This window comes from Centruroides vittatus, unplaced genomic scaffold, assembly GCF_030686945.1.
Source record: "Centruroides vittatus isolate TY-2023 unplaced genomic scaffold, ASM3068694v2 contig_370, whole genome shotgun sequence".
NCBI lineage: Eukaryota > Metazoa > Arthropoda > Arachnida > Scorpiones > Buthidae > Centruroides > Centruroides vittatus.
The window spans coordinates 2,492,357-2,519,494 of record NW_027122193.1 but is presented as its reverse complement, the minus strand read 5'-3'; the positions used below and the strand labels follow the sequence as shown (position 1 = coordinate 2,519,494).

The window sequence follows — 27,138 nt, the reverse complement described above, 5'->3', positions numbered from 1 at the left end:
TCATCTTTCACAAATATATTACTACTTCCGATTCTCGGGAGTTTTTAAGAAATCCTTTCGTAAAACAGCATGTATGCCGACGACTGTAGAACTTCGGAAATTTGGACTTCTCTGACCACGGTGTCGGACATGTAAAACCATCGTTGTCGGTTGATCGAACTGCGTCGGTACGCAATGAAATGTCCGGAGAAAACGTTACCTAAATGCACGATGACTGCTTTCAACAGGTAAAGGTAATTTTGGCCTCCTAAAGTTTTCCTAAAATTAATTTTTAATCATTATTAGAGATTATAAATAAAATATATCTCTTAGAATTTAATTTGATGTCATTAATATGCTATCTTTATCAAGAATAAAAAATAATGTGTATGATTTTCACTAATTTTAGCTGCCAAAAAAGATATTTTGAAAATATTTCAAAATACACATTATTTTCAACATACTTATGAAGATACTTATAACTATTAAAGTTAATAAAAGATGGCGCATAACGCCTCCCTCTGGTTGCATAATTTATTTAGTATTTAGCCATATCTAGCCCAATAGAATTCGGCATTTGGTTGGAGTTTAACTTATGAAGAAGCAAACAATATAGAATCTCTTCTATAGATGTGATAAATCTTGTTTGTAGATAATTTTGCACTGATAGATAACAGTAAATGTGAAGTAGATGAAAAACTAAGAAGTTGTAAAAGATTCTGGATCAAGAAAAATTGATGGGAGCGAAAAGGATTTAATAATCTTTATCTGAAAATTTAGTTTGGTTCATCAAATTTATAAGATTTGGATAAATCAAATATGTGGTACCTTTATATTCCTCAATTCAGCAGGTGGGTAAGACTGGAATATTTTATAGTAGTAGTTATACACTTATTGTCAATGAAATGTGATCACCCCCTTAGAATGGAATGACAAATGCCAAAATCAGCTGATAGGTGGTATAGGTCAAAATGAAGTGTTATGACACATGTTAAAATTTGAATAGTAGTGTGAGATAAGCAGGGGGTCAGGGGTTAATCCCTTCCCGACCACTTACTCTGCACGGGCTGGTAAAGCCTGACCTCGTCGTTTCGGATGGCTAGGAGGGCAAAAAGTGAGTGGTTCTATTGCTGGAAGTGATTGTGGAAAGACAAACACTGCAAGTTGCATTATGGTACAGGATGCAATATCCTATAACAATAGATCAGTTCTAGTAGTTTTCTGAAATCATCCTACAGCATTCCAATATCAGATTTTGGAACTGCACTTTTGGCCATTTATACAAGCCATTCCAGAGGGATACTGTAGCATAACAACACTCATTCACACATTAGATAAGACCAGATCTGGAGGAACTACTTGTTCTCTCTTGGCCAACGCACTCATCAGATTTTTTGCCCATCAAGTATGTCTGGGAGTGCTTGGTTGCCATATCAGAAATCACAGAGACCCAGTGTAATACATTACTTCTTGGAAGCTGCTCTGAAAAGTAGCATGGACAGATTGCCCCAGGTTGCTACATGACATCTATAAAATTCATTGTCACAACAGTTAGAGAAGTGCATAGCTGTAGGGATAGATATACAGAATCATCATGTAAACTGTCTTCTATTAATATTTCTTGCTAATAAAACATGTTGTTCTGGGTGATCACATTTTTTGACAATGTGTATGTTTATAACTAGAACTACAATGCTGAAAATATAGACAAGAATATTGCTCTTTTTTTCCTCAACATATTCATTGCAAAAAATGTCTCCTCTATATCTGTATATTGAATCAGGATCAAAGAGAAATAACAAAATTATGTAAAATGACAGTCCAAAATAACATGAAAGTATATATTGCAAAACAGACTTGCTCGAGATAAAAAGCAATGAAAAACAAACCTTCAATCCAGATTGATGGGATAAAAGCCAAGAAAAATTAGAAAGATATAATTTGTTTTAGTTATGTAAAACTAATGACAAGCTTTCTCTGAATAACAATCTTAATTCAAAATTCTTGTTACAGTAGGTCTTGTTATATGTGGATGGTAAATGGTATTTTCGGTGGCATGAGAAACTATTAATGAGTTAATCTTAAGCTTAGTTCACACTGAGCGAATAGCGAAAGCGTATGAGAAAAGCAAAATACGAGTTTTATTCGTTTAGTGAAATTGACCCATACAACCAAAAGTGAAAAGCGATTGCAAATTTTAAGCTGCCAATCATTTGCAAGCGAGAGAAAATGTCATCTCGAAAAACAAAATGGCCGCTTCAGATATTCCGTCGTTAACTACGTCTGTTTATTTATCGAGAAAGAAAGATACGTCAAAAAGAAAACAATGCAGGGTGAGAGGAATATTAAAAATCTGTAATTACAACATTTACTCTATTGTGTGAAAAAGTTTCTGTGGCCATCTCGAAAACAACAAGAACCGCGTGACAACTAGTGGAAATACGATTGGTGGCGAAATTTTTTCGCTAGCAAAAAACCTCGACGGTTCCGAACTTCAAAGTGATTCGCGAAATGGTAAAATTCGCCAGAAACAACGTCATGTCTGATGTGTTATTGTTACTCTGTTTTTCGATTTCACCAGTGAATCGCACTCAGTGTGAACTAAGCTTTACTCTTAAGTATGGAAACTGTGCTTCTCCCGCTTCTGACATTCCAAACACAGCTAATTATTTAATGCTACTCACAATGAATGTCCTGGTTTCAATGTATTATTCTCAAGCAGTGTATTTAGAAACAATGAATAACATTTTTTAGTCTAATATAATTTTACATCTCATTTTTACTTAACATTTTAACATACTTTATAATTGTAAATGGTTGCTTAATTATCTCTGTACTTATCTGGTCCTATTTGGGATGGAGCACAAATTCCCATGAAATAAATTTTGTTTTATGCAGTCCTGCTGACAAGCAACCACCACATAAAATAAGACATTACATAATTTTTAGTAACTTTTTAAATCTACAGTATAATAAACACTATATCACCAGCTTTGTCAAGATACAATATAAATTAATATTAAAAGAATTTGAATAGATTAACATTTTAAAAAAACCTCATACCTTCCATCTGAAGAAATGCTAAGAGATTCGGGATTTGGAATAGAATGTCTTCTAAATGCATCCATAAGAATTTTTTGTTTAGATTTCAAATCATTTTCTCCAATGTCTGTTGTTCTAAATTTTCGTATTTAAAATTATATAAAAAAAAATAATTAATTCATTTCTGTGTAAAATTTCAAGTGACGATTTTAAAATATGTATAGAATTTATGAAATAACTCACTTATTACAATCAAAGTGACTTCCGCCAATTAAGCGTGTCCAAGGATAGATGACTCCGTCCATATTTTTGTTTTTCCCTCCGTGATACACGTAGTCGTCCATGCTCAGAAATTCGGGAAAAGCCACGTGATCCGAACATTTTATTGGCATGCCATTGCTCAACCAAATAGTTCGTTGAATATGGAAGCACAAACATACTGGCAGCTAACAAAACAATTATTTATTAATTTATTTATTATACAAGAATTACATGTTATACAGAAATTGAAGAAAATTAACACTGTTTTTATCAGAAATTGCTAAAAGTCTTAAAAAACAGTTTAGTACTAAGGTAATATGTAAAAGGAGGGTTTTACCATTGTCATTAGTGAATTTTACAATGATTTTTCAAAAATTATCATTTCAATATCATAAAATTGAGATATTCTTAGTAATAATAGTTTTAATGACCAACAGAAAAATATGCAATTATCATATAATCAAAACAGAAAATTCACATAGAAGAAAGAAGATTTTTGCACTTGGAAATGGAGATATTATTGAATCCATGGAAGAGGGCAAATTCTACAAGTATTTAGGATTCCAACAGGCCAAACTAACAGAACATGCACAAATAAAGCAAAGACTAATTAAAGAATACCAAAGAAGGTTAAATGCTATTCTCAGAACACAGTTAAATGCAAAACACACAGTTAAAGCAATAAAGACATGTCATCCCAGTACTCACATATTCCTTTGGAGTTATACACTGGACTCACACAGATCTCGAGCAATTCCAAATAAAAAAAAGAACAACACTTACTAAGCATAAACATCATCATCTTAAATCTGCCACAGAAAGTCTAACCCTTCCACGTAAAGATGGTGGACGTAGCCTGATTGACATAGTTAACCTTACCACAAACAAATACAGTCACTGTGAGAGTTTTTCTACAAAAAACAAGAAATGTCACAGTTACATAAAGCAGTAACTCTAGCAGACTCAAATAACACACCGTTGAACTTACACACACAACACAACACATAAAAAGCATAGACACCATTAAGTAATCGTGGGCTCGAAAGGCACTCCATGGCAGGCATCCTTACAACCTGGCCCAGGATTTTGTTGACAAAACTGCTTCAAACAGCTGGTTAGCTCGGGGATGCCTCTTTAGGGAGACGGAAGGATTCATGATTGCCATACAGGATCAGGTCATAAATACTAAAAACTACAGAAAACACATACTCAAAGATACAACATTCACAAATGACATATGCAGGAAATATGACATCATGCCAGAAACTATACAATACATCACTTCTGGTTGAAAGCTCTTGTCACAGACAAATTATTTACACAGACATAATCAAGTAGCAAATATAATACACTAAGAGCGTGCAAAAAAATACAAATTATTAGGCATCCACAAACCATACTACAAATACATTCCACAGACAGTATTGGAAAGCAACATGCATAAAATGTACTACAACAGAGTCATAATCACAGATAAAACAATTACCACAACAGACCAGACATCACACTCATTGACAAACACAATAAAATCATATACATTATAGACATATCCATTCCAAACACTCACAACGTACAGAACACATGCACTGAAAAAAATCAGCAAGTACACAGAACTCGCCCAGGAAATAAGGCATCTGTGGAGGATGGATAAAGTGCTTATTGTACCCGTCGTTCTCTCCTCTACACGTGTCATACTACACATACTACACAAAAGCCTGGGTACATTACAATTGAATAAAAACACATACATCACACTACAGAAGGCCACTACATTGAATACATGTCATATTGTGAAGAAATTCCTGAATACAGATACGCGCTGATACACTTCTTTAATTTTTGTTTTGGTTACTATACCTTGACTTTGGACTGGCATAGTACAAAGTGTTAACTGCATATATCTTGCATAACCCAACATAATAATAATAACTCCTCTCTTGCTAGTCATCACCTTGTTGAAACTAGAGATCTTAGTAGTTCCAATGAACTACAAAACAAGAGCAAAGAGCTTGTGCTCTTGCCACAAAACAATGTTGGCAAGAGCACAAGCTTCTAGTAAGTCCACAGGGAGAAATGAAGCAAAAAGCAGTTATATAGGCCTTTACAATAAAAAGTCAATGACTGTTGTAGAAGGATAATCACTTCAACACTCAGTTCTTTACCAATCATGGACGTTTTAATAGTTACTTACATCGTTTTTTCCTTGGCGACTCTGACCTCTGCCCATTATGTGATGTTCCTGACGGCAGCCATCATTATATCTTTGACTGCCCCATGTTAAGTCACCGACAGAATTTTCTCCGTTGTGCAGTTTTGAACAGTAAACTCAACTGGACGTGTGACTGCCATCATCTGATCGACAATAAAGAACTACATTCTCACCTTAACATCATCATTTAGGTCTACCACAAGCTCACCTCTGTATCTCATTGTGGTCATTACTGATTCTCTTAATGTATATAAATGTAACGTTCCTACTCTTAATCACTGTATATAATGCACTTTTTCTATGTATTGTCAGCATTGTTACTCGTCATGTGTATTATTGTAGATTGTACTTTGCGCTGTCTATTTATATTTATTGCTTTATGTTCTACTGTATTATTCTTTCATTTTGTGTTAATTTTTATATCTTCTGTAATTACATGTTATTGCATCTGTATTAATAACCTGGTAGTGCTTATGCAGAGCCAGGTCACACGTTGTGCTAATAAATAATATTAATATTATATATATAATATATTGTAGAAGCAAGACAGATGTATGATTGTATGAATACTCAATAAATAATTTAACCAAATCTTTTTGTATGTATTTAAGTAATAAACTTATGGGTTTATTTAATTAGTATTTTTTTATAACTCTTAATTCAAGTACAGATGAGTCATTACTTCTTTCTTTCTATTCTAATGTCAAAACTTATAAAAAACATCAGAACTTACGACCATTTATAATGTGTTGAAAAAAGTAAGAGAGCAAAACATGTCGATTAATTTCTCTATATTTGGCAACAATTTCAAGAATTCAAGCTGTTCTTTCTCAATAGACAGTATGGACAAATTTGATCTTTCTTTCATCATAATGACTGTTCCTGCTCACAACTGAGTATTGCAAGAACTCCATAAAACTTTGAAGCCATGAATTTTATCAATTATTAGAGTTGGACGTTAAACATATTAATACAAAAGTGAACTAGTGAGGTCCTCTTACTAGAGGTCCCTGTATCAGCTGGGCAGCTGCTGAAGAGCGGGTGTTCCAGATGTTACAGGTGGCTGATTTATAAACACTATATATTTTAACACCTGGTTTTAGATATATAAGCATATCCACTTCTGTAGGGAAAAAAATGACTAACACATTCTCAGCATAATACTGATTCAGATGTCACTCAAGTTAATAAGGTAATTCACGGGTTAGGCAGTAAGAGACTCATGTTCAAAATATCTGTCATAGTCTGCCTTGAGCCACTAGTGGCAAATTCAACTGGCTAAAGCATGGCAACTGCATCAAAAATACAGTGGTTGGGTTGGTGTATGTTGATCAAAGTATCCCAGGAACAATGCAGCCACCAACCACCAGATCAGAAAACCACACTAACAGATAAATTCGTTTGTGTCTTCAGTCAATTCCATCATCCACACCTATATTGTAAGTTATGTATCAAATAACAAAAATTTAAAAACAACCTTAACTATATCAGTCGAGTAAGTATGTGATAGGATTTTCATTAGATTTTAATTAATTTTGAAGCAGATTCTACATGTAAAGTCTACATAATTTTTGTACTTTTTCATTATATTGTTTGAAACTAATATATTTTGAATAAACAAGCTCTGCATCGTCAATTTCAAAAAACATTAGATGTTATAACTTATAAAGACTAGCTTTAAATAAGAATAATTCATTTTCAAGTATGGTTTAAGAACAAAAAAATTATAAATATATAAAAAGATAGAATTCTATTCACCTTGCCAATTGTTAACTGCTTCATAAATGTAGATTTATAGGAATTTTGATCATCAGAGTTTTTGAAGTTTTGTTTGTTGGCACATCCTTCACAGTTGACATCCTGAACAAGTTCACACGATATAAATTTCTTTAAACAGTCTTGTATTCTTAGATGGCCCTAAATAAAAAAGAGTTTTAGTATTTTATAAATCTCTTGACTATTCATTTATTAGTTCAAAAACATTTATAGAATTTAAGGAGTATTCCATAAAATTATGTTTTAAAGTACAGTAGACCCCCCTATAACATGGTAGAAACGTCCCGTGTTATATGAATCCGTGTTGTACGAGCCACTTAAATACATGAGCCAATCATGGCCCGGCACGTGTGCAGTTTAGGGGCTACGGCTGTTTCGAAAGGTTTTCTTCTATAAAATTAATCGATTCTAGACTAATTTGACTCATTTCCAAATCATGTATAATTTTTTGGGAATAATCCATATAAACTATGCTATAAACAAAATATTGTAGGATTACTTACCGAGTGTGAACCGTTCGATGATGCCATTGCTTAAGCTTGTTTTCGTCGCGGAGCGGCTTGTCGAACGGCAGATGTGTGTTTCCCGATTGGTGAATTTTTCGCAAAAAAATAACATAACTTTGGAGACATCATTAATAAAAATATAATTTTTATGGCCGTTGAATAATAAATGTCTTTTAGTGCTCGTTTAAACTCAACGGTTTGTACAATATCTGCTATTGATCCAGATTCCACCAATCCTGTTGCGACACGAGTCGGCGATGACGTTTTACCGTGTTATACGAGTCTCTTTTAGCGTGTTATACGAATACTATCGCAATTTTTTCGCTGTGTTATACGAATTCGTGTTATACGAACCCATGTTATGGGGGGTCTACTGTATAACAAAAACTTTTACAGCCTTATTTCATGGAACAAGAAACTGCTGTTAAACAAACCATCTAACTTCCTATATGGACTCAAGATTACATTTCTGATAATATACTTCCAACTACATACTATCTAGTTATAACCAACAAAAACATAAAGCATTTAAATACAGCATTTCATACAGTTAAAATAAAAAATTTATACAGGTCATAAAAACAAACGTGTAAAACAAATGGTCAAAGAGGGTCTGCCATATTTAAATTAAATATCCTTACATTAACTTTCAATAATACCATTTATTTATAATCATAAGATATAATAAAAGTATTGCATTAGTAAATATAAAAATAATTTAAAAACTTACAAAATGAGGATTTGGGATAGTGAGAGAAATACTGTCAAAAGTGTCGTAACAGATGGGATACTGAAAAATATATTTTAATAATTATATTTAATCATATAATTGTATAATGTATAACATAATATTCTAATTATGTTATACATATAAATTAAATATATTAAAATATACAGTGAGCGATCGGTTAACAAACGTAATCTGTTCCAAGACCATGTTTGCTACCTGAATTGTTCGTTAACTAATTATCCATTTACCATAGATTTTTGTGGAATTAATTTGTTCTGGAAACCCCAAAAAATGAATAAAAACTTTCATACTTTCTTACTATGTTTGCTTTTAGTTTGTTATTACATGTAAATAATATCTCCATTTTATCACGGATGGCACATCTTTGTTTCTCAGAGACAATTTTCGTTACTCCTCGTCTGCTCGAATCTTTTTGATTATATCTTTCTTAGCTAAAATCGTATCTACTGTAGAGGTCTACAGGCTGTTGAAGTCATCTACCTACAATATCAGACACGTTCTGCCAACTCTCTACCTCTTGCTTAGTTTCTATAGTGAACACAGTTCTTGATACGCCACTCTTTTTAGGCCCCATAATATTATCAGTTTTTTAAATAAAAGTTCAGAAAAGCACTTACAAGTATTCAGAGGACAGAAATTAACTAGTACAAAAAAGGTTATGTATACAACTGTGAAAGTCTCGTTCCATAAACCACGTATAGATGTCATTAAAATATAGTTTTACAAATCTTAAATGCAGCATCACTTCTTCTTTGTTTGTTCGGTCGGATGTTTGTTATTTGAGCATGCGTTTGTTGTCTGAACGTAAAAATCTTTCGTGAAAGTGTTCGTTGTCTGGTTTGCTCGCAGTCCGAACTGTTCGTTAACAGATCACTCACTGTATAATATAAAATTTGTTGTATAATAAATAATTCAATGTATAATTACCAAAATATAACTTTTAGTTTATAGTTTGGATACCAGACTTATTTGATTTTTTGCAACTTTAAGGTCATAAAATCATAAAATATTCTCTGAAATATGCATAATAAATGTATATAATATGGAATATTGTGATCTATTAATCGTAATAAAATGAACTTAAATTTAATCAAGTAGTAAACCAAGCAGTGGCAGATCCAGAAAAACCAAAAGGGGGAGTTTACTTCAAAAATTAAAAATATTTGAATAATTGTAATTACCTTTTAATAACATGTGCAAGATGAGTCTTGCACATTTTATTAAATATTGCAGACAATTATATATTTAAAAACTTTGAAAAAGATTCCTTATGAAGAATTCAAATGTCTTGACTAATGATGTATTATTTACTTGTTCTAGGATTTTATTATCTACAATTATTTTTGTTCTTTTTCGAAAGTTTCTTTCAAATGACATATTTTTAGTTTCCTCTAAAAAAATTTTTGCATTATATTCCCCACTTATTTGATTTAATTGGTGTATTGCTTTTTGAAGAATATCTTCAGTATCCTGTATTATGATTTGCAGATGACAAATCATAACACAGGTATTAAAAAATACACAGAAGAGACTAAAATGTCTTCATTTTTTCTCATGTCCAATCACCGATAGTCATCTCTGCAATGGGAGACTGTCATTCCGGATGATTGGACATGACGAAAAATGAAGACATTTTAGTCTCTTCTACATATTTTTTAATGTGCAAAAGTCATCAGCCATTTTTTAAAAGAAATATAATGCATTAGTTACTGTTTTTAGTCTTTACGAACACACCAAAAATTATTGGAACTAGGCTGGGATGTTTTACTCCACCCCCCTTACTCACCCGACCTTGCCCCGTCGGACTACCATTTGTTCCGTTCTCTGCAAAATTCCTTTCGTGATAAAAACTTTGATACTTTGGAAGCTTGCAAAAACCACGTGGATCAGTTTTTTGCGGAAAAAACTGGAAAGTTCTACGAAGACAGTATCGTGAAGCTCCCCCATAGATGCAACACGTCATTAAAAACAATGGCGCATACATAATAGAATAAAAGTATATTTTTAATCTTAAAACAGTTTCTTTTATTTCTCTTAAAAATCGCTATGAACTTTCCAAACAAACCAATACTTTGATTATGCTAACATTGAACATATTTATTTAATTTCTAATTATATACAGTAAAGAATCAATTATCCGACTCAATTGGGGACTGGGGTTGGTCGGATAACTGAAAAAACGGATAACCGAAAAGTATAAAAAGATACATTATTAGTATAGTATATTAGTATATCCCATGTAATTAGTATATTAGTATATCACTATTAACCTATTTCGCATTGAATTTTCATCGATGTTAAGCCTAACTAAATTTTTTTTAAAATAATAATTGCCACTATTGTATCGTTAAAAATTGTAGCCAAGACATAGCCAAATATTGTAGCGCCACATCACTAGCGAACATTTGAATTTGCCGACTACAATGTGGTCGGTTAATCGGGGGTCGGATAATCGATGCTCTACTGTAAATTTAAGATTTAAAACATTAATTCTATTTACATAATATTTATTCTAATATCAACAGTTCTATTATATATTGTTCAATTCATCTACAATTGATCACATTACTTTTTAATAATTAATCTTTGTACTTACCCTGTATCCACATGTTTTGCATCTTAACTGACTAGCAAGAAGTCCTCTTGTTGGGCATTCATACTTAAGAACTTTAGTTTGAGGATAAGAAAATCTGTTTATAATTTTTCCTGTCTGGTGATCCGTAACATCTACTTTATCCTTAAAAGTATTTTTAAAATGAATATAGAATATTAAAAAAAATGGGTTCATATAACGTTATATAACTAATAAAATCATACTCACCACTAATTGGTTTACATCAGAAAGTGACAATACAGACAAATGAGGCAATAATTCTTCTTCTAATGTAGTAGTTAATACATGAAATAGCTCGTGAGCATCCTAATTTTTAATAATACATCAAATCGTTATGTAAAAATTCATAATAAATATGTCCAATTTCAAAATGTATCAAAGGAATGCACTATTCAGATTTAAAAACTCTTATTTAAAATATGTTTGCGAAAGATGTAATGACTTAAAATCGGAAATATACTAATTAGATTTATGATTGTATTCCTCCTAGAGATTTCTACATATATTAATAAAAAAAATAGTCCATTTTTATGCAGACTGGTTTATATACATATGTTATGGACAAAGTGATTAATCGAGCATTATTCATAATGACCAAAAAGGGCGCGCAGTCTGATAAATATTGATTAAGAGTCGATTTACACACAACAGTGATGTGCCGGCACAATGTAGTAAGCATCGATAAATATCACACATAGCCAATCAGAGTTTCGTGTACGACACTTGTATGATCGACAGAATACAGATCACGTGTCGTAGATGAAACTCTGACTGGCTATGTGTGATATTAATCGACGTTTATGCACCAAACAGTCACTATGCCGGCACGTCACTGTTGTGTGTAAATCGACCCTAATTTATCAAATTGACTGATCATTATAAATATTGCTATCACCTAGTTTTCAAGTCAGTAAAGCATGTAACTTTAAATTAGGTTTGTTCACCCTCTTTGAAGCTTAATAACTCGCTGTGCTTTTCATCAAAAATTTCTGAAATTTTGCAAGGAGGTTTGTGTATTAGGGGGATTGATGTTATTAAATTTTGATGATTAAAGGTTGAGGGGATGGGGAGATAATGGGGTTGTGTATCTCCAGTATGGTCGGACTTAATAACGAGTAAAATCGTGATATATTATATGCAAAACATAATTTGTTTTGCATATAATAAGCTCGCAATCAATCATTTTTTAGCAAACCTATTATGACTTTGGCTAGGCCCACAATAGGGTGGCTGAATGGTGAGGGATGGAGCACTTGCATTAATGTCTAATATTTATTTCAACCCTCAACCCCGCAGAGTAATCGGCTGCCAACTTACTGCTCAGTCATCAAAAACAGAGTGGTTCTGGTCCCATTTGATTCAGATAAACAGGGTTTGACTGTACAATTTAAAATTTTAAATGGCAGTTTATATTTCCACTTAAAATTAAGAACTTAACTCTTCCCAATCTTTTAGAAAGAGATTAAAACTATGATGAGAACAGATTTGAAAGCAATTTGTTCCATTGATGATCAACGGAACTAAAGAGAATCAAAGGTTTGAAAGACAATTATGAAGTCTTTTACAAAACTGATTAATAAAAAGAGTTTACTATAATGCAAATCTTTCCAAAATAAAATAATGCTTTAATCAGACAGCAATACAAACATATTTCATTAACATAATTATATTTTTCAACTACAATTTGCCTTAAATTAGCCACAAATGTGCATCTTTTATAATTGTTACAAATGTAAAACTTAGTATAATACTTTGCTTCTGTTTTTTATAGTATAATTCACTTGTATTAATGTCTAATATTTATAAAATAATTTGTTTCTAATAAAACATCTAAAACTTTTTAATACTAACAATTTAAATTTCCAATTGCATATCATTTTCTTCAATTATTACGCAGTCCTTGACTTCTGGACATTTGACTTTAGATAACTTACGTACTACTTTGATAACCATAAGGCACTTTTATGTGATAAATTTATACTTTCGTACATTTTCAGAGGATAAACAAAACTTGCAAGTTCAATAGCTTGTAGCAGCAGCATTTTCTGCTATATTATTCTTTCCCCCCTGTTTAATCTATGGTTTTAAACGTTTTGAATGTTTTATGCATTTTAATTTTTATTGCAGAACATTTTTATGCATTTCACCGTAAAAAATTAAAACCTTAATGAATGATTTTGTACACTGGAAATGGAACTTCTTTTATAACATTCAATATTCACAGATCTTTTTTAAAAACACATGTTTGTAAGTTAGGAACTGCCGAGATTTAAATTCTAATGATTTTAAATGTTGCCAGAAAAATTTAAAATTTGAATTTACGCACTTCTTTTTGAAATATTTATATATCAAATTACTTATAATTACAGGTACTCCTCACTTTACGACCACTCGCACTTACGACCAATCGAGTTTCGACCTGCAATTCGGGGAATCCCCTTTCTCAGATCGAGTGTCGATCAGTGGTGAATGATGACATTGCGCAGTAAGCATACTATAATAGTCTTTTTATGAATAAATTTGAAGTTTGTTGCATAATTTGTATAATTTTACAACGATCCTATATTCCCGGCGCAAGCTCCTCACTTATCGACCAATTCGCTTAAGGACGTAGTCGTCGGAACGGAACTCGGTCGTAAAGTGAGGAGTACCTGTACATCGGAATTAATGTCATTGATATTTGCTATGGCAATGTTAGAAAAATGTATAAATTTAAGTTAGAAGAATAACGTAACAATTTTTTAAGCAAAATAGTTAAAAATCAAACAACATTAATTAATAGAACAAGATAATATACCTGTTCTTCACTAGTTATGACCCATCTTCTTGCTTGTAAAGCTTCAATGACATTGACAGGACTATATACATCATGGCTGTTCTGATTATTTAGTTCTATAATACAATAATTATAAATTTACTTACAAAGTTTTTTTTATATAATATTCAGTATACAACTATCATAAAATATATATGTACAGATAAACCTCATTTAATAAATGGATTCAATTCCAGAAAGTTATTTGTTATACGTTCTTCAAGTATATCTTGAAAGCCTTTGATGGTTAGTTTAAAGAGAAATCCATTTATAACTCCTTCAATCATATCTCATTCAGTTATCTTTGCCATTAGGATGATAACATTATTTTACACTAGTAATATTGTGAGGTAGAAAGAGAAAATTTTTGATTTACTGTTACGTATATTACACTGGTTTACACATAAAACATCTAAGTCGGCAATAAACCTTTTTTTAAACCGATTTTGCACAACTCAAGGCTGCTGATTCCGGATATGCAATCAGAAATTATGTATCACATCTCAATTTTTCACAATTCACACTTATTTATTTACAGAAGTTTCATCTTTATGAAGCTATTTCATAAACTTCATTACACATAACAATGAACTTATGACTATATTAAGACTACAAAAAAGTAATTTTCCATTCATAAGAGTAAATGAAAATGTATAAGTGCTTAATCAGGCAACTTTTGCTTCTTTGATTTTCTGGAGTAGGTGGAATCAATAGTGTCATATTGAAAGAACCAACAATAGTCTGCTATTGTGTTTTTGTTTCATATGCCTGGGTATTGGTGTTTCATGACCTTTATATCTTGGTGGAAGCTTGTTCCTCACTTACGGAACCAAGATCTGAGGGAAAAAGTTTTTATGTGGCTGTGCAGGAAATGCAGGAAACACACTCATGTTTGCTCTTAACATCTGGAAAAGCTGTCAACAAAGTTTCTAAATACGTCTCACTAACCTTGTATAGCTTTGCAGGTACAAACTCAGAATGTATCACTAATGTTTTTCACCCACTTTTTAGGGTCTTCTTCGGGCGTTCTATAAAAGATTCGAAAAATAAATTCGAGGATAGAAAGCATTGGAAACTGGAAATTTGAAAATTAGAATAAAACCAGAAAATATTTATAGAACACCTGAAGAAGACCCTAAAAAGTGGGTCGAAAACATTAGTGATACGTTCTGAGTTTTTACCTGCAAAGCTATAGAAGGTTAGTGAGACGTATTTGTATTATCGCTTTGTTCATTGGATGGAGTTGACTGAAAGTTTCTAACATCAGAAAATGCACATCAAGAATCTTTCTCCATGCTGTTTATTGTGTTAAAAAATTTTTTGTCTTTCATCAGTAGTATAATTTGAGATCACAAAAACACCATCTTTACCTTTCCCAGACAACAGTGCAAGAAATTTAGAACAGATGTACTTGAAGATGTACACTTTCTTTATTCAGAGCATTTGTATACTGCTTCATAAGCCCTAATTTCATATGAAGGGGAGAGAGTAAAACTTTATTAGGGTCAACAAGGAGTCATTTTGTATATTCTTTTGACCCCAACCTGAAATTTCTCCAACAGGCCACTCTTTTCTTGTCCAGTGTTCAGTCCTTGCACAGCTATAACATAGTCACAAAAAGCATGGCTATTTCATGTAACTTGTCTGCTGACCTAGTATTAACGATATAACCTTCACGTTGAAGCAAACCAGTGATCAATATACTTCATCTTAAAAAAAAAAGTTTCACTGTTTCATAAGTTCCTTTATTTGTACAGAGTGACCAATTGGAATGGAAGCTAACTTATTGCCATTGTGCAGCAATGCACATTTTAAACTTTTCTTCAATGAGGAGACTTTAATCTTCTGCACAGTACTTACACCCCATAGCTTCAATCAATCTGTTCACATCAATACATTTCATTTCATTATCAATACAAGATCATTTAACTCAGCTTGAGTGAAAGGTTTGCGCATCTTGTTTTCATCACCTGACAACAACAGAAAGTCCTCATCACACTATCAGTATTTGTAAGGACACTTGAACCTTCATTGCTTGAACTTGCAAATTTGCAAGTTCAAACAATGGAAGTAGGACAGGTATTTCATTTCAGTGAGGAATGGGACTCCTGGAAAGTAAGTTAGATAGTATAGGGAATGTTTAGACTTTTTGTTGAAGCTTAATGCATTCACCATAAAAAATAGCAGCCATTAACATGTTCTTGCTTTCACCACGTTATTGCAATTCAAAAACTAAGGCCTTTTTCTCTGACCCTCAGCCCATTATTTGTGATTTTCAACATGTGATCTGCATACTTTATGCGGCATCCAGGGCTTGTCCTGGTCACCCAATTGAACCCCAAAATACACTTTATAGGCTTTTACCATTGGACCATCTGGAGATGGAACAAAAGCCTTTTGTTAAGAAGAGAAGTTTTTCCTAACTTCCATTTAATGATTAATGCCGTTAAGCTGTTTTCACCACTTGATTTAGCCCTCAAAGTAGATATCAGACCACTTTACATGTTTGTGAGAACAGATAACAAATGGGAAATAGATATACTGGATGGAAGTTTGTTATTTCCCACGGCCAGAGCATATCTTATCAACTGATGATCCAGATGCGAGTATACATCTCAGCTGGCTGTGCGAAGCCACGGTTATATTCTGTCACACAGGAAAGATTAACTCCCTCAATTGGAGGAGATTAGCAGGTAAAAGAGGCAAAGATCCAAGTCTCAAGACAGACACTCCTCTCGAAGAGCATGGACCTAAGCCATCTATCAACTTCTCATCTCCTGTCTCTCCTCTGGAAACCCGTCTCCTGTGAAGTCCTCCCTGACCCTATGCCGACGACGACTTGACTATACGAGAAGACAACCGATCATCTACCTACCATAGGTATTACACTTATCGGTGTAAACTCTCTCTCAGTCATTTAGAGTTTAAGTAACTAGTTATTCGATTTTGGTCCTTTTGGATCATCAGAGAAGCCAATGATATGTTTGTTATCTTTATGTAGTCCCAGTATATTTTTACATATGTAATACTCAATTTATTTATCATATTAAACTTATTGTTAGTGTTTAATTGGTTTCAAGATAAATTCTCTTGGGCCGGATTACCTATTGACATATGCACGACTCCACCACTTGATTAGCCCTCAAAGTAGATATCAGACGTCAATATTCGGACATCTCGATAGAATTGTGAGTTAAGAGACGTTATTTGTTAACTGGTGCCAGAAAAAATTCTTAGACTTAACATCTTCCAATCTTAGGCCAAACTGCTAGGAAAAGCCATCCAGTGACAAAGTGAGCGGTCCTGACTTCGCGAGAAGGGTTTAGAGTAATAATCTCTAGCCAGCGAATATCTCACATATTTGTTCTTTATTTTGGTGTTATAAAACAACCACAAATGTAGCAAAATATGTCCGGGACATTCTTACACTTTCCACAAACATTTGCCGTGCCAGGTTAAATTTGCAACAGAGAACAGAGAATTGGTAAAGTGATGTGTAACAGTACCTTCACTTACATCCCTCATCATTTTGTGATTGGTAAAAATGGATAAGGCTTTTAGGTTCAGCATCCTTCAGTTACTAATAATCGTCAGCCTGAAGTCAGCAAACTTGATGTAGACCAATGTTATGTAATGGTGTGGGTGGGTCTCCATCATGATAAAAGGGGTGGGTTGGGATGTTTACGAAAGCATTTTTAAAATTTTTTATAATTTTCAAGTGTTTGAGTAATTCTTCATTTACAATAAAGCATAAAATAACATTGTGATAAAGTTAAAATTCTGTATATATTATTTCTTACAGATACTTTTACAGAATTTTAAAAATGAATTCTGTAAAAGTATAAAGCAACGTTTTGTTCTTGTATAAACTCTGACTTCCAATTCACCTTTCACACACCACATTTTAAAATATATGAATTAAAAATTTATATTTAAAAACTCTTGAAATAATTATATGTAGAAATAACATATTCAAAATTAAAATAATTTAATTTAATTTAAATTTTTTTAACTTTTGAAATAATAAATTTTAAATATTCAAACCTTTCAATGTTTGATATAACGCATCAACCAGACTATAGTTTGGTTTATTTGATAACTTATTTTTTGTGGAAATTCCTTGTAACCAATGAAGAAATGAGGACCAAGAAGCCAAAGCTTGAAGGACTACATTTAAGAAACAAGAATTTCCAAGATTTTGCAATCCTGGAATTAAATCTGAAAATAAAATTCATACTTGTTATTACAGACACTAATGCGAAATTATTTCATAAATTAAAATATCTTACGCTTAATATATTTGTGATTTATTTAATTTAAATAATCTCGACTGTAGCGACGTAACTAAAGAAGTTATTACATCTATAATAATTGCGCACATTAATGATAGCTTAATCATAATTAGATAACAAGCATTTATTTATTTATTTTACATTATTAGGAATTGACTGACAGCAATTCCTAATAATGTACTGTACAGTTTAATAAATGTCAAATTACTAAATCCATTTTTAATTAATGTGTAATGGTTAATAGTTTATTGAAATTACATAAATTCTGCACTATACTGTAGATAGTTATACATATTAATGGTGGGGAGAGGTGACACGGATAATCCGAACTATAATTACAGTATTTATTTCTAAAATGCAACATATTATACATTTCTAAGCCAGACAATTATTTTAACATGTTTAATGCTCATTATTATTAAGTTTGCAGGAATCTTTTACTGATTTAAACATCTAAATACGAACACGTGCGCACTTATAGGATGCGTAAACATAAAAATGAGCAACTATTTAAAAAATACATACACATATAATTATTATTTTTTAATTAAATTCGTGCACGGATAATCGCAGCACGGATATAATCGGTTAAGTTAATTAAGAAATGACTGGAATGGAAGTAGTTTTACTTTAAAATAATGTTCAACTTGTAACATATTATCATATTACATTCACAGATTTAACGATCATATAATTTTCATAACACAACAAGCTTCAAGATGGGTTGATATGTACTCGTGTATCTATATATATACACACACTATATATAAGATACATATAAATAAAGAACAATGTCATTCTATTTAGTCTGATCTAGAACTATCCTTTCTATCTTTTCCCTTCCTCTTTTTTACCCAAGCTAGATGTCTTCTGAGACAAAATACCCGACCACGTTATGCAGTGGCATACCAGTATCTTGCATATATGGATGTTACTCAAGATTTGGAGAATACTAAGACAGGTGTCACCTGTTATTTTCCCAAGAATATTAGTTAATACCTTAAAATTATCTTAGTTATCCAACTTAGATCATTCTTTTTACATCAGCTATTGAAAACTGTTAAATAGAAGATAGAAACTGGTCTCTGCACACAAAGCTAGAACTAATTTAAAATCGTAGGCACAAAAAAACCTTTCACACACTATTTCTAGCAGACAAATTAATGAGCACAAACGTTTTCGGCCGTTTTAAAAGGCCTTCTTCAGGTGCACTGAGGGTCCTCAGTGCACCTGAAGAAGGCCTTTTAAAACGGCCGAAAACGTTTGTGCTCATTAATTTGTCTGCTAGAAATAGTGTGTGAAAGGTTTTTTGTGCCTACGATAGAAACTGGGTAATCGATAATTCCTAATTGATAGATTAATCATAAATTATACAAATTACAGAATGATTTATATTGTGTGTGATTCCAAAAGGTATAAAATCATTACATTTTTTTATTTTCACAATTAATTATCAAAATTAGTTGTTTTGGTTTCATACATAATTATTCTATAAGGTTAAAAATGGAAGTTTTAACAAAATTATATTACAAATTTTTGGCACAAATTTGACGAATGTGGCTACGATAGATCTGTCACAGTAACATCATGAAGCTGATATTGCACAGACACTTAGATAGAAATGAGGAAGCTGTAAAGTATTAGTGTTAGTAAGAATAATAAGAAAATTATGCTAAATTTTTATGAATTCTAATGCAATGAAACAATGGCTCATCTTATCAAACATCCTTCAAAATAATCTCTCGTGTATTCACACATTACTACGTATTCTGCTTTACTAAGTATCATCAAGACATACGGTATCCGTAAAGTACAAACTTTTCTTTTATGCAATATTTTTGAAAGAATATGACTGTACAGTCAGTAAGATTCAGTCTCTGCTGCTGAATTAATGCAGCCCGTCGTCAATCAATCTCAAGAATACACACAGTGGCTACAATTAACATGTTAATTTTTGTTGGTGGATGCCAGATGCATTGTTCATCTGCTGTATCTTCCACTTTAAATGTACTTGTACCAGTATATAACCATTTGATATGGGAAAGAATTATTACCTTCTGCTTTTACCAGTTCCTCGTGCTATTGTCTTGCAATTAATCTACATTTAAGGTACTGCTCCAAACTATATGATATTCTCAAACCCAAAATTCTGGATTGTCTTGATCAAAACTCATATGATGACATTACTATTGCATGTATCAGTTTGAAACTCATCTAAAAAATTTTGGAATATAACTTACAAGGATGATATAGCACTAAGTATTACATGACTTGCATGTAGCTAACATTTATTTGGTAGTTAAACACATTTACCCAAGAGGATATCCTCATAGATAGGTAAATGTTAGTACTATGTTATTTACCCACTTATCAAAGAATTCTCATATTTATTTTTAATTTAAAGTAACAAAATTGATGGCTTTGGTATCAAAAAGGTGCTGCAACAACCAGAAGCATCCCCGGATATGAACAACCTTCTGATCTCAATAGACACTAGACACTAGACTAGGGATACTAGGGGCATTAGTGGGTGCTACTGCCCCTTGGAGGCAACTGATCTTGGGAATCACTGATCTACAACAATACCAAAGAAGTAACATATGGAGATGTCATCTTACATATTTACAATTACATTATTTATGCGACCAGAGGGTCATCACCTACATCAGGACTGACACCACTGTATCCTTTAAGGCCGATACAGAACCCTCGGCTGCTATTCCAATTGTGCACGAGGGGTTGCATATGTAAACACTAGGAGTCTGGGACAGAGACAGACCAAGAGACAATGCAGCCGAAAGAAGTGCACACTTCAACTTATTTATAAAGGAAAAATACCCATTTATTTATATAAATTATTTACCCGCATGTATAGGATAACAAAGAGTTCTCTTTAGCTTCAAAGAGCAGCTTAAATCGGACAAGCTATATGGCGTAACACGATTGCATATTTAAGTTAACGAGTTCCTACCGAGAGAGTATATCCGGGGAAAGATGCGATCACATCCCTTCACTTTCATTAAGTATTGAGAAAATTTTTCTTTATAGAATATGTGAAATTTAAGCATTATTCTAAATAAATTATATATATTTTGTTGTATTTAATTAAAATTTTCATCTCATCCGGCTTCTCACATCTATAATATCTAAGTTAAATAATATTGAATAGAATTAATAGTGAAATTAAATAGTGAAAGCATAAGGCTACTGTTCTGAAAATCAGATTTAAGGCCAGGTGAGATATTCAGAAATTTTCATTGGTGGTTTGATAACTTTGTCAAGGCTTACTGTATTATTGTGGATTTGACTCAGTCAATATTGTTTTAATGTGAGAGACTGTGTTCGAGAGAGAGATCACCGGCCATAATGCATCATTTTAGAATTCCAATGACACACACCTTCATACTCCAATATTTTGACATTTTGCATTCTAATCTATCAAAATACAAGCATCTACTGCATATCAAACAAATACTGACACGTGTAAGAAAATGTTTGAATTTGCCTTTGATTGCAATTACAACTGTTACCGGTGATATATTTGAGGCTAAATTATTGTGTTTTGTAGGCAAGGTTTGGACCAGAGGATATAGTTTGCTAACCAAGGTTAATGAATCAACTGTGCCTATAATATATATTTTTTAGTACTGCTTTAAAGTATAATTATTGTTACCGTATTTTACGGACTATAAGACGCTATGGACTATAAGACGCACCTGAATTTTGGAGGCAATTTTTTGAAGAAAAAAGTGCGTCTTATAGTCCGTAAAATACGGTATGTTTGGTAACAAGTAGTAGGCAAATACTATATCATTTTTTAAGATATCTAAATAATAAATAAATCTGCAATTTTCATTTCATCTTAATCACATTTTAATTAGAGACAATGAAGATAAATGATATATTGCATACACTTTGTGAAAATGAAAATAGAAGACAGTCTTATCATCAATATATTTGATAGTATGTAAGATTTAAAATAGTATATAACAGGCACGAGCAAATGCGGCTCTTTTTGAGTTACGTGCGGCTCTTGCCGAAAGTGCTATCCTTCCCAGCCTTACCGTACTATCCGCCACGACAGTACAGAACTACGGCTCCCATGCATTTTGCAAAATCTTCATTTCGGCTCCCACTGAACTCTTGCTTGCCCACCCCTGGTATATAAGATGCTGTAGCATTTTTAATACTATTCTATTAAAGCATCTCTAGATTAAAATTTTACAAGAAGTTGACTGTATATACCTGGTTCTTAATAAACAACATATTCATACACATTTTTTTAAACATGCAATAACATATGAGAACAAATAATAGCATAAAATTCATAACTTAATTGATTACAATGTAATGTATTTTTGCATTTTTTCAAAATTTTGTGTTATTAAAATGTAATGTATTATTATAACTATATCTTTTAATATATTATTATTAATTTATATAACTCTCAAGTAATTAAATGACAGTAGCATATTTATAATATTATCATATCGTGTACTTTGTTGGTACTTTAAAATCACTTGATAACAATGGATAAAAAATATACATCCAATAACTACTGATATTATGTATCACTAGATATAAAGTTTTCAAAATTGTTACATTTAATTGAAAAATTCATTGCTTATTAATTTAATATTGATATTATTGATAATAATGTGATTTTGTCCATAAACAAATAATCAATAGTGTAACCCAAATTTATATATTTTCCTCATTCCTGCAAACTCTGTAAATTCGAATGAAATTTTCCGTTATTTCTTACTGTTGAAGACTGTACTTAGTTCAAGCATAATCCACTCACCCTACTCATGTTCCCAATAAGATAAAATAATTAACTATAGTGATTAGTTCATCCTTGTTAATTAGTTTGAAACACTTTTAACCTATTAGCCAATCATTTTAAATGAAATAAAATAAAAACATTCAAACATTCAATGACATTAGAGAGGTCGAGACCGAAGTTTTAAACGCAAAAACGTGTACGCCAGACGTTCGGCACCGCTTTCCCGTAAGCCTAGAAGTTTGACAATGGTGTTTGGAATGTCGAGCACAATTCCACCGACTTTCCAAACGCCATTGTCAAAGTTTTAGGCTTACGGGAAAGCGGTGCCGAACGTCCGACATACGCGTTTTCGCATTTAAAATTTCGGCCTCGACCTTGCTATTATTTACAAAATTTTAAAAATATTGTAATTTTGTGTACTGCATTTTAAATGCATTCTATATATTAATAAAAAGTAAAATGAATAAAATATTTTATATTCTTCATGAGATTTACTTAAACCAAATGTTAAAAAATCAAAAACATAATTATTATAAAGGATTTTAAAATTTTAGTTATCTTAAATAACATTTCCTAATTTATTTTTCAAAATAATTTTAATTTAAAAGTATAAATAAAAGATAATATAAACATCTATTAAAGTTTAAATTAAATTAATTTTTAAAACTTAAAAAAATTTCTTTAAATGTCTGTTGCAGTAAGGACATTGTCAGAAAATTTTTTAAATTTATATTCCTTAAAAATGTACTTTTTTTAATATGGCATACTTAATATTATTCTACGACGACCATTCTAATACAACCCCAACGAATTGTTTTAGTACGCTTTGGTTAGTCGAAAGGTTAAGAGACGCATTTCCAAAAATTGGATTATATGAGAACTAATATTACGTCAGACTAAATCAGTGGCGGTGTGGTGGGTGCAGTCCACACCGGGCCCCTGGAAAGCGATAGGCCCATGGGGCCCCAAAATCACAAGAAAAAAAGACCCAAAAAATTTTTCACGGCAATCAGAACAAAGCAAAATTCGGCATTTGGATGCTCGAGCTGGGGCCCCTATTACACGGGAAAACCAGCAACTCAACTGTAATCTAGTTATACACTATATAAACCACTAAACAAAAATATTTTAGTCCGTTTACGTAAACAAAACTAAAAAATACCTAACGCATCATTCATCAAACGAAAGAAATTGAACGTCTAAACGCAATGTTTTTAACAGAATAAATAAATTCAAAAGCCGAAATTTATAGAAAAAATTACTTATTTTTGTTTGGACGTTCCCGATTACCATTACAAAAAAAGGACACCCCTGCCAAAAAATTTTTTCGGGGGCCCACAAATCTGGTTCCGCACCGGGCCCGGAGCACCATAGCTACGCCACTGGCTAAATTAATGCTATTACAGTAGACCCCCCCTATAACACGGTAGATACATCCGTGTTATATGAATCCGTGTTGTAAGAATCACTTAAATACGAGCCAATCACGGCCCGGCACGTGTGCAGTTTAGGGGCTATGGCTGTTCGAAAGGTTTTCTTCCATAAAATTAATCAATTCTAGACTAATTTGACTCAACATTTCCAAATCACGTATAATTTTTTGGGAATAATCCATATAAACTATGCTATAAACAAAAAATTGTAGGATTACTTACCGAGTGTGTATCGTTCGACGACACTATTGCTTAAGCTTGTTTTTGTCGCAGAGCTGCTCGTCGAATGGCGGATGCGTGTTTTCTGATCAGCGAATTTTTCGCAAAAAAATAACTTAATTTTGGAGACATCATTAATAAAAATATAATTTTTATGGCCGTTGAATAATAAATGTTTTTTAGTAGGTCCAGTGCTGGTTTAAACTTGACGGTTTGTACAATATCCGCTATTGGTCCAGATTCTACCAATCCTGCCGCGACACGAGTCGGCGATGACGTGTTACCGTGTTATGCGAGTCTCTTTTAGCGTGTTATACGAATACAATCGCAATTTTTTCACCGTGTTATACGAATCTGTGTTATATGAACCCGTGTTATAGGGGAGTCTACTGTATTAATATAACCCGATACGAGCCAACAATCATTTGGCATTAATCTAAAAATCAGATTCAATTAACTGTTTTAATTTGTACATATAAGAACTAGGAATGCAAAGTGTATGCAACAAAATTTACATTTCTATCTTCTCATCTTAAAAATAATCTTCCAAATATTTTAAGTTATACAGTTAAATTATATATTAACCATTATATACAGTTGAAATTAACAAAATATGAAATCTTATACATTTGAAATTAGTTTAAAACTACAATTCTTTTAATCAAGAATAAAACTATTGCACTAAAACTTTTCATAAATTTACATTAACTTCTTTCATAGTATAAATGATAATAATTAATACCAAATATAAATAATGGAATGTCAACATATGTATTTTAATGATTTTTAACAACTTACAAATGAAAAGCAATTAATTTACTAACAATTAGGTTAATGTTATTCTAGGTATCAAAGATGGAGGCTCGTCTCCCATCCCAGCAATCAAAAGACAGGGAACAGTGGGGACGCACGTTCTAACCTATTCTAATAAATTACCATTAATTATTAGAATAGGTTAAGTTAGGTTAGAACGTGCGTCCCCACTGTTTTCTTTCTTCCGATTGCTGGGATCGGAGACGAGCCGCCATCTCGATACCTAGGGTAACATTAACCAAAAATTATAATAAGAAATGCATACCATTTTATATGCATTTACTATATTCAGGCAATTGTAATTCGTACACATATATCAAGCACAGATCAATGTTTACTATATATAATATACAAACTCACTCAAACATAAATTCATTGTTTAAATTAATTATAATGCCTAAAAGAATTTTAATTATTCATTCAATCTAGAACATAATTAAATTCTCAAAAAAAAAAGTGTATTTTATATGCTAAAAAAATTCTAAATTCATGTTTTTATTAAAATTCTATAAACCACTTGCACAATTTTTACTAATAAACAATGATAAAATCTGATTTAAATGCATGTACTGTACAAGGTTTGAAATATTTTAAATTAAATTAATTAATTTGGATTAAATGCGAAAATCGCATTTAATCCAATTGAGTGATCGATCAATTAATTGATCGCTAATTAATCGATCAATTAATCGAATTACTTATCTTTGTATACAAAGCGAAACAGATTGATCTCACATGATGCAACTGATTAGTTTGTGTGTACAAAACTCAAGGACTGTGCATTAAAATTACCTTTCCTTCTTTTCTTCTGTTTAGGAGTTGGACCCCATAATATATAAACGCCAGATATCAAAACTGCAGTCAGAGCACCCAAAAAACACAATCGTCCGCTATCCATCTTTTGCTAATTCAATCGCGGACGACTTACCAAGAGCGCTGCCATATTAATGATGTCACACTTGTGTTTTCGTCACGTGGATGTAAAAAAATAATTCTTTCGTTTCTTAAAAGTCGTAACAGATGGCGCAATTTCGTTATTTGGAATTCTGTTTATTTTATTTAATATTTTATATATTCGGAAATATGTGTTAACAAAGTACAAATTATTACTTTTCTTTATCGGTTCTAAAATAATATTACAGATCTATAATATATTGGCATTCTCCATCAGTAGTATGTAGGCTCACCAACAGATATATCGCCGTCTACTGATTATGGAGATAATTTCATAGAGATCGTATATATATATATTTTTTTTAAATACACGATTTATAACGAAATATCTTAACAGATGGCGCCACATATAATTTTATTTATTTATTTTGATTAGTAATACAATTGTCATTTTTAAAATAAAATCTCATAAAAGACGGGGAAAGTTAGGCAACTCTTTGCTAGTTTTTTTTTTTTTTTTTTTTTTTTCTATCCCGGTCATCAGCGGCGTACTTAAGCGGGTGCGAAGGTGGGCATATACTCAGGGCGCCGCCGAACTTGGCACCAAAATGAACTCCTAGAATTTTCTTGTAATTAACGTTGAATTAGGAGTGCCAGGTATGAGATTTGTCTCGAGCGCCAAATCATTAGATATTGCAATAATAAAAATGTCCTGCAACGAGTGACGTAATTTCCGCGGCTATTGTGA

At 32.1% G+C, this 27,138-nt stretch overlaps 1 protein-coding gene across 1 annotated transcript; it reads right to left on the bottom strand.

Annotated features, from left to right (window-relative positions):
- On the bottom strand, nucleotides 1–26,481 carry Usp30 (ubiquitin specific protease 30). The gene is made up of 10 exons (XM_067270366.1): nucleotides 26,289–26,481; nucleotides 17,998–18,171; nucleotides 13,936–14,030; nucleotides 11,346–11,444; nucleotides 11,121–11,261; nucleotides 8,504–8,563; nucleotides 7,250–7,408; nucleotides 3,265–3,467; nucleotides 3,043–3,156; nucleotides 1–258 (listed from the first exon to the last, which is right to left on the bottom strand). The coding sequence occupies exons 1-10, from the start codon at nucleotides 26,392–26,394 to the stop codon at nucleotides 45–47; spliced, it is 1,365 nt and encodes a 454-aa protein (XP_067126467.1). The 5' UTR covers nucleotides 26,395–26,481; the 3' UTR covers nucleotides 1–44.
- Between the last annotated feature and the right edge of the window lie 657 nt (nucleotides 26,482–27,138).

What these genes read in the sequence shown, in the direction of transcription:
- Usp30 (XM_067270366.1), bottom strand. Translation starts at nt 26,394, where the DNA reads ATGGATAGCGGACGATTGTGTTTTTTGGGTGCTCTGACTGCAGTTTTG. An exon ending in ACAGAAGAAAAGAAGGAAAG is followed by an intron (nt 18,172 to 26,288) that starts GTAATTTTAATG and finishes TTTTATTTTCAG; the next exon opens with ATTTAATTCCAGGATTGCAA. An exon ending in TCATAACTAGTGAAGAACAG is followed by an intron (nt 11,445 to 13,935) that starts GTATATTATCTT and finishes ATTAAAAATTAG; the next exon opens with GATGCTCACGAGCTATTTCA.